The sequence below is a fragment of the Akebia trifoliata genome, chromosome 15 (genome assembly GCF_017979445.1).
Source record: "Akebia trifoliata isolate Shusen 1 chromosome 15, ASM1797944v1, whole genome shotgun sequence".
Taxonomy (NCBI): domain Eukaryota; kingdom Viridiplantae; phylum Streptophyta; class Magnoliopsida; order Ranunculales; family Lardizabalaceae; genus Akebia; species Akebia trifoliata.
Window position 1 is genome coordinate 5,072,182 of NC_141389.1, and position 9,013 is coordinate 5,081,194.

The 9,013-nt window shown below is 32.3% G+C and overlaps 1 protein-coding gene and 1 long non-coding RNA gene across 4 annotated transcripts in view; one reads left to right on the forward strand and one right to left on the reverse strand.

Moving 5' to 3' along the window:
- Positions 1 to 9,013, reverse strand: part of LOC147384043 (uncharacterized) — a 134,241-nt gene that overhangs the window by 79,868 nt on the left and 45,360 nt on the right. The gene's annotated exons all lie outside the window — the stretch shown is intronic.
- Positions 375 to 2,773, forward strand: LOC147384047 (receptor kinase-like protein Xa21). Its single transcript, XM_086425755.1, has 2 exons — positions 375 to 2,237; positions 2,331 to 2,773. The coding sequence occupies exons 1-2, from the start codon at positions 1,142 to 1,144 to the stop codon at positions 2,720 to 2,722; spliced, it is 1,488 nt and encodes a 495-aa protein (XP_086281881.1). The 5' UTR covers positions 375 to 1,141; the 3' UTR covers positions 2,723 to 2,773.

Here is a 9,013-nt window from a genome sequence, read left to right on the forward strand (position 1 = left end):
AAAGAGAAGATCAAGCATAAAGCTATTCTCCGGAAGCCAAGAAAACTTTCTCAGCCGATAAAGCGCGAAGCCCGGAGAGAAGAAAATATACAGAAGCCTCTACAGAAGATCAATCACAAAGCAAAGCCACCGTCCAAGCAACCTTCTCAGCCGATAAAGCGCGAAGCCCGGAGAGAAGAAAAGCTACATACATCATCACTATTTGGTATTTGACTGTTAATCAGAGGAAACATTGATATCTGTATCTACTTTTCATCAAAAATCAACAAAATCATTTGCGATCATATTTCACGAATCTCGAGGTAGATCCGTTGAAATTTATTGTCGACACCAACTAACTGGCAATCTTCCACTTGAGATAGGCCTCAATCTTCCCAATCTTAAATTATTTTTCTTTGCAAAAAATAATTTTTTTGGATCCATTCCTATATCATTGTTCAATGCTTCGCAACTTCAGAGGTTTCAGATTGGTGAAAACAATTTTTCTGGAAAAGTCCCAATTGAGATAGGAAACCTAAATGGCCTTGAGTATCTAAGTTTGGAATCCAATTATTTAGGAAGTGGGAAAGAAAATGATTTGAATTTTCTAAATTCCTTGACCAACTGCACTAAGCTACAATCGTTGTTTATCGGTGGAAATCATTTTGGAGGTAAGCTACCGAATTTTATAACCCATCTGTCCAATCAACTCACTTCACTAGATCTAACACAAAATCAAATATTCGGAAGCATTCCTTCTAAAATTGGAAACCTCACTAACTTAATTATACTAGATTTGGGGAATAACTTTCTCACCGGTAGCATTCCCAAGGGCATTGGGTTGCTCCAAAAGTTGCAAATATTGGATTTAAGTGGAAATAGATTGTCAGGATATATTCCTAACTCCCTAGGGAACAACACTAATGTATTTTTTCTCAATTTATCAAACAATTTCTTAGTAGGAAGCATCATTCCAGATTTTAAGAATTATCGTCTTTTACAGGCTTTGGATCTTTCAAAAAATAACCTTAATGGAACCATTCTTGGTTTATCGTCGCAGTTACTGTTTCTCCTCTTAGCTGATAATTCTTTGACTGGGTCCCTACCTTTGGAAGTGGGTAACTTGAAAAATCTTGAAGTGCTAGATGTTTCTGAGAACAATATGTATCAAGAAATTCCTAGCACACTTGGTGGTTGTTTGAGCTTACAACAACTTTCTTTGTCTGGCAATTTCTTTCAAGGACCCATCCCCTCATCTTTTAGCTCTCTGAAAAATCTTCAAGATTTAGATCTTTCGCGTAATAACTTATCTGGAAAAATTCCTAAAGATCTAGAAGACCTAGTCTTTTTAAAAAATTTAAATCTGTCTTTCAATAATTTTGAGGGTGAGGTACCAATAAAGGGTGTCTTTCAAAATGCAAGTGAATTTATATTTTCTGGGAATATTAAACTTTGTGGGGGCATTCCAGAACTTCAATTACCTGAATGTCCCATCAAGAAATCCAAGCAAAGAAGAACATCTCTTGCTCTGAAGGTGACAATTGGTATGATAATATTTGTATTGTCAATTGTGGGGGCATCTTTTCTTGTTATTTATTGGATGAGAAAGCCAAGAAAGAAATCTTCTTCCACATTTTTCTTGGGTGACTTTTTTAAAAGGATTTCTTACAATGGACTCCATATAGCAACAGATGGATTTTCTTCAGCCAACTTGATTGGTATGGGAAATTTTGGGTCTGTGTATAAAGGGGTTCTTCATCTAGATGAGACACTTGTTGCAGTGAAGGTACTCAACCTTAACGTACGAGGAGCTTCCAAGAGTTTCATTACTGAGTGTAAAGCTTTAAGAAAAGCCCGGCATCGAAATCTACTCAAAATCATAACTGCATGCTCAAGTATGGACTTCAGTGGTAATGATTTCAAAGCTTTAGTTTTTGAGTTCATGCGTAATGGGAGTCTAGAAAATTGGTTGCATCCAAATTCAGATGAGAGGCCTCAATCGAGACACTTGAACCTTGGCCAGAGACTTAACATTGCAATCGACATTGCTTGTGCAATGGATTATCTTCATAATCATTGTCAAACACAAATTATTCATTGTGATCTAAAGCCAAGCAATGTTCTTCTTGACAACGAAATGATAGCTCATGTGGGTGACTTTGGCTTAGCTAAGATTCTCGCTATAAATGCAAGCAATTCCGGTAAAATTGAAACCAATTCAGTACTTGTAAAAGGATCCATTGGATATATCCCTCCAGGTATGAATTTCATTTATGTTGAAAATTTTCAAGTTCTATGTATATATATATATTATTTTAATACTTGACTAGATAATATATATTGGATTGCAGAGTATGGTATGGGTACTGAGGTCTCTACACAAGGAGATGCGTACAGCTACGGAATACTTTTGTTGGAAATGTTAACAGGAAAAAGGCCAACTGATGCAATATTCCAGGATGGTTTAAGCCTTCATCATTTTTCCAAAATGGCTTTGAATGGGCGACTGATGGAAATTTTGGATCCGCACTTATGCGTAGAAGAACATAATGAAGCTATCAATGATTTTGAAAATCAAAGATACAATACAGTATATGAAATGCGAGAATACTTGATTTCCATGTTTAGAATTGGAGTTGCATGTTCTGCTGAGTCGGTAGGTGACCGAATGGAAATCAAAGATGTGCTCATGGAGTTGCAAATGATTAAGAAAATGTTTATTGAAGATAGAACCCATCAATAGATAGATGAACACTCCCTCGTTGAGTTTAGATTTAAGTTTCGCTCATAGTTTGTTTGTTTGTTTTTTTTTTTTCATTGTAATTTTCTCTACGGTTATCATTGTATACTTGTGTATGTAATATACCTTAAATAGAAGAGTGGTGATTTGTAACTCAACCTCACAGGTAACTCAAAAAACTACAAAATCATTACACTAAATAGAATGTGTTTTACTCCATCAAATAAACTAAAAGTATAATGATTTTGTAATTTAACCTAACAAGGTAAGTCAAAAATTCAAGTAACACATACTCATCAGAATCGTAGATTTTTTCCCTCCGGATACAAACCTACACAAACTACGAGGAATAAAAACTATTGTTCTTGCACCTATGAAGTCAGTGAGTTTTTGAGTTAGCCCGTCAGGTTGGACTACAAAATAAGCATTTAACCTAAAAAGGAGTAAAAAAAAGTTCCAAAGGCCTTGGAAATATTAAAATAAAATTTAAAAAGTAACAATTCAAAAAATTACATTTATAAACAAAAAAAATGTTGATATCTACACACATAACATACCCACCGATATATAACACAGAATAATTGGCACAGATATTCAGCAGCATACCATTTACGTTATATTAGCCAAAATCCAGAATTTGGAAGACTTACTTGTGCGGGTGTCAATGGGTACACATTTAATTAATCGAAACCAAATTGGAACTATTAGGTTCTATCCAACAGGTACCCACAAATACCTAGAACCGATTTATTTGTCATTTCTTTTGATATTATAGATGATTAAAGGGTTTTTATTTTATTTTAAAATTAATGCATGTTATATATAGTTCTTCAATTTTTCCCATAAATTATCAATTTGAGTTTAAAAAAAGCTCTCTTTCTAAAGGTTTAATTCTTTTATTTTGAAAAAAACAAAAAACATTAACTTATATCTTCATTGTAACAAATTGTAACTAAATTAATAATTTTGTAGATAATATACTAATTTTTTGAAAGGGAAAAGTTTTTTAATGCTTTGAAATAATTTTTTTTCTCATTCAATTCTTAAAAACCCGAACCAATGGGTACCCGTGTTTTCTTGGCGATTACGGTTCCATTTATTTTGGAATCGGACCCGAAACCGACAAGAACTAGAATTGAAATAAATATAATGGTTATAAGTTCCTTGGAACCAAACCAGAACCAACCCATTGAGACACTTACTTACGTGAATCTCCTAAAAATACCACTACAGTAATTGGGCAGTGCTTTCCAAATAAATCAAGCCTACGTCTGGCCCGAGATCCTATTATATACTAGTTATTGAACTTGGGCGGGGCTCACTTAGGCCTTTTCTTCTTTATTTTTTTCAAGTGATAGAAAAACAAAATAATTAGAAACAAAAATAAAATTTTATGAAATTGAATGTAATTAACTATGGTTATGAAATAAGAAATAATTGAAAACAATCAATTTTTGGCGTTTTAGCCTGGCTGTTGCTAAATCCTTAGCACGAAAATTGAGGTTGTTATACACTACTACACCGAGGGGAATAGGAGGCACTAGCTATTAGATTTTTAATGTCAGATTTAAAATAAAATGACGTTACAAAGCTAGAATTTCCGTAGCAATCACGCAAAAATTCTAAAAAGGTTTATAACATTGATTTTTGCAAAAATTGACATTATAATTATGTTTTTTTCACTGGAAAACTCTAAGAAGATATTATTATTTATAAAGTTAGATGAAATGCTTTTGTCCATTACGTTCTAGCTCCAATTCTTACCCCAAAATATAAATCGTTTCCATCTTCATTGAATATATTTGGAGACCATGACGAAGAAAAGAAAATATTTCATCATCTTGATTAATCTTCATATTGCCATGGAAGAGTTTAGTAAAGCTTTGACTATTTTTTTTTGGATTCCACTCTTCATAGTGGATGTACACTTCGAGAGATGCGTTTAGACTTTAAAGATTGATGCTCCCTCTATGAAGGAAGGGAAAACAACCCTAAAAGCCATCTCAATATGTTTCTCTCGTCATCTCTATCTCTCTCGAAATGGAATGCTTCCCAATAGTTGATTTCCTCCAAGTAATTAAGTTGTTTTGAGAGATTGGATATAGAGTTGAGTAGCTTACCACCAAAATGATTGCCATAGATGTTTAGCTGTTGCAGATTGGTGCAATTGGTTAAGGAATTAAAGAAATTCAAATCATTAACATTCCCACTACCAAAATGATTGGAATTCAAATTTAGATCTTGAAGTCTTTTTAGTTTACCCACCTCAATAGGTATTTCTCCTGAAAAATTATTTAAAAGGGACATGAAGACAAGTCTTGGAGCTTTGAACAATGATAAGGGAATGGATCCAAAAAACTGGTTTCCTCCAATATAAAATAAGCAGAGATTAGGAAGATTAAGGCTTATGCCAAGTGGAAGACTTCCAATTAATTGGTTTTTATATACAGAAAAAATTTCTAAAGACGAAAGATTGTAACGAGAGGGAGAAAAGATACCAGACAAAATATTTGGACCAAGTCCAATACCTTGTAGATTTTTTAGTTGGCCTAGGGAATCTGGAATACTTCTTTGTAGACTATCACTACAACAAAATACCCAAAACTCGGCAGCCCAAAACCATCGAATTATGAAAAATTCAACAGCCTTAACTATCAAATTGGGCCTTGTTGAAAAAAAATTTCATTGATCTTGAAAATAGTTAAAAATAATAAATTCGACGGCCTTGGGCAGTCAAATCTGGGATTTTATCATATATTTTACGGCTTTGAGCTATCGAATCTAGTATTTTTAATCATAAATTCAACGGCTTTAGTCCGTCAAATTAATGTAAAGCCCAAATAGAATCTACTTCTAAATGTACCCAAATGTCAAATGGCTTCAAACTGTACCTGCAAAAAAAAAAAAAAATCACATATTTATGTCCACATCCCATCCACTCACATCCACATTCACATCCCATTCTCATCTACATCCACATCGTTCAAATCCCATCCACACTAATATCTAAGCAGATCATCAATTAAGCATTCAATCCACAGTACCAAAGAATAATAAGACTTTAAAAAAATGATTTAACATGTTACAAAAAACATTTACTTATCTAAATAATATAAGTCAAAATTATATGTGAAAATGTGTTACAGAAATGTTAACCAAACATGAGTCTTTCAAAAGACACGAAAATGGCTCCCAGGCCATCTAGTCATATCACCACAAAGAATAGCAAGTAAAGTCTATTGAGAACTAGCTCTATCCATTAACTTGGCCAAAGAGTCAGTGATCTCATCGATACAAATTGAATAATACTCCTTATCTGGCTTCACAGAAATCTACTAGTGCACCTTTGACATAGATCACATTTCTTCTTAAGTTCATCAATAAACATACCCTACCATTATTCAATGATGATAATGATTCTGATATTGGTTCTTTACCTCGCTTATTAGGAACTTTGAAATCTAATGTCACCTAAAAAATAGAATTATTGGTTATTATTAAATATGTAAATTGAAATCCATCATTTATATGAATTAAATATAAATGAAAAATTAACTAAAGAATCTCCAAAGCTATCTTACCTGAGTAGGACCTCCAACTTTAAATGTAGATAATTTCTCCTTCTTATTCTTATTTTTGTCCTTTTTTCTTTTTCTTATCTTTCATTAGTGCATGAACTAATTGAGTTAAGTTAACCATGACACTTTCAAACTTATATGTATAATTCCGACTTCGAGTTGTATAATATAAAGAAGTCTTTGAATCTCTACCCCTATACCTCTTACTCCGCCTTTTCCATCTTTTCCAAATACCTATACACAACTACGATTAATATAATATATGTAAATAAACAATTAAAATTAAATAATATAAATCATATATAAAATAGAAATAGGATCATGATTGATATTTTTATGGGTAAAGTTAAGATCTTTAATAAAATTGTTTAATGGGACCCTATAAAACAATGAAAACATTAAGATTATAAGTAATTTTTTCAAAAATAAAAATAAAAAATTTGACCAAAAAAATGACATTACTCACGAGGGATTTGACTAGCTTAGGAGTGAGCACTACCATCACTCCTTGTATGACTATCGATGAAGAGTTCTATTTTTGTGGGTTGTCAACCACCCGTTTTATATTTTTTCTATTTAAATAAAAGATAGAACATATAAGAATTATTCGATTGAAGAAGGCAGAAAAGCTGACAATATAGAAAAAAGAGAGCAACAGATCCACAAAATAATCTAAAGCTTTCAACAAAATTCATTTATGAAGCAAACCAAATACAAAAACAGATTGAAGTAAACAACTAAAGACCAAGTAACAGACCTAAATTGAAAAGAAAACAAAGTCTCAGTGAAATGCATTCTTTAAGTGAGGTTATCTTGTTATATGGTTATAAACTTCACAATGCTACATTGGCACATTGAAAATCAAATGTGCGCCAGAAAAACAAAAAAACGAAAAAACAAAAAAATCAGAATGGGACAAAAAATGAAAACAAAGAAACATTTAACTTTCACAATCTACAAATACAACCTACTTAAAGATAAGCATGAGATGAAACAAAACATTCACGCATTTATCGTGAGACAAACCCAAACAATGCATTTGATACGTAAATAAGCTCAACAAAATATATTTGAAACAATTAAATGATTTTTGGAACCATTTATACCAACAAAATTTAACCTTTTTTCACACTGATAAGCAAATAAAATAATCATTCAAAAAAAAAAACAAAGAGATTGCACTTAAATGTTTTAATGGTTTATGGTTAAGCAAGCAACCAAAACCCCCAATACAGAGGACATCTCTTGTTCTATGGTCAGAACTAAAAAAAGAAAAGAAAAAAAGGAATCACACCCCCAACATAGTCATGCACACAAAGGAATCACACACACACATGCACACACACACACACACACAAAGGAATCATATAAAGAAAATGTCTCGTACCAGTAAGGTGACACTCTCATTAACTTCTCCCTGAACACAATAGCATAAACTTTAGGAAGGCAACAAACTCTCGTTGTACATTAGGGGATAAAAATAAAAATTCTATAATTAAAGATCTATGGGCATAAAACATTGGTTCAACCCCCTAAATATTCTATTCAAAGCTCAATTTGAATCAACAAGCAAAGTCACCAAGTTTCTAAATTCACAAGAAAAGAATCAATAAAACAATTATTTGCTTAAATCAGCATCTTAATTAATAAATGGACATTTGAAACAAAGTTTATAAATTAATAATTAGATTAATACTTACCATTTCTTTTGCCTTTTTTGCTATACTTTTTCTACCAGTTGTGTGGGATTTTTATTTTTCTTACGAAGCTCTTTCATTTTCTCACTCTTTTCTTGGTCAACCAATGTCTATTTTAAATCGATAAACTTCTCCCAATCATCTTGCTTGATCTATATTGGTATGCATCATTATTACCAACTCTACGATAATCCTTTCCCAATTGATATTTTCAATCTCTTCATGCACGACTGACTTCTGTAGGTAGAACTTCTTATAGTCCTCAGAAATGTTGTAACAAGACTGTCAATATCAACAAATAAATCAGTTGTAATATAATAAAAATATTCATCATTATTACAACTAATCAATAGAATATTTAAACATATGGAGAAGACGCCAAATAATCTCAAGCAACTCCGTCTGTACCTTCCTCCAAGAAGAATAGAAGGGTAACACATGTGCCATTGCATAACGACCTATATGTGTCGATGGGTCCATCGAATTATTCCCAATACATTGCCCCATAGAATTAAATTCTAGATGGAGGTGTGAACCAAATGATGAGTGTGGATCTAAAGCTGAAGCACATGTACTAGACGAGCTCTGATGACTATCTTGTGTAGGAATCAAGGGTATCGAGCTGTTAGAATCCAATGTCGACTAGCTGTCAGAATCCTCCATCGATGAGTTCTTATAATCCTTTGTTGACGATATAATGCCTGTATGAAATAACATTAAAAAAATAGTATAAATATTTGAAAGTAATAAGATTAATAATGAAACCAATAAATCAAATGGTGAGTTAAATAGCAATCAAAGTAGAAATATTATACAATATCAATAATGAATTTGCATTTGAAAGAAATAAAAGTATATCAGTACAATTATAACATACTACTTTTCATAAATATATATTTCATCAGCGTTTTCAAAGATAACTTCTTTAAGGACAAATGATAAAGTATCCACGTTACTTACCGTAAATACTAGAGGATCTTCATAAGCATCTACATCTTTGTTCAATCTCTTCAGAGCTT

Excerpts from the sequence above, each read along its gene's own strand:
- LOC147384047 (XM_086425755.1), top strand. The coding sequence starts at position 1,142 with ATGTATCAAGAAATTCCTAGCACACTTGGTGGTTGTTTGAGCTTACAA. Across the intron at positions 2,238-2,330 it reads CATTGGATATATCCCTCCAG|AGTATGGTATGGGTACTGAG; the intron begins GTATGAATTTCA and ends ATTGGATTGCAG.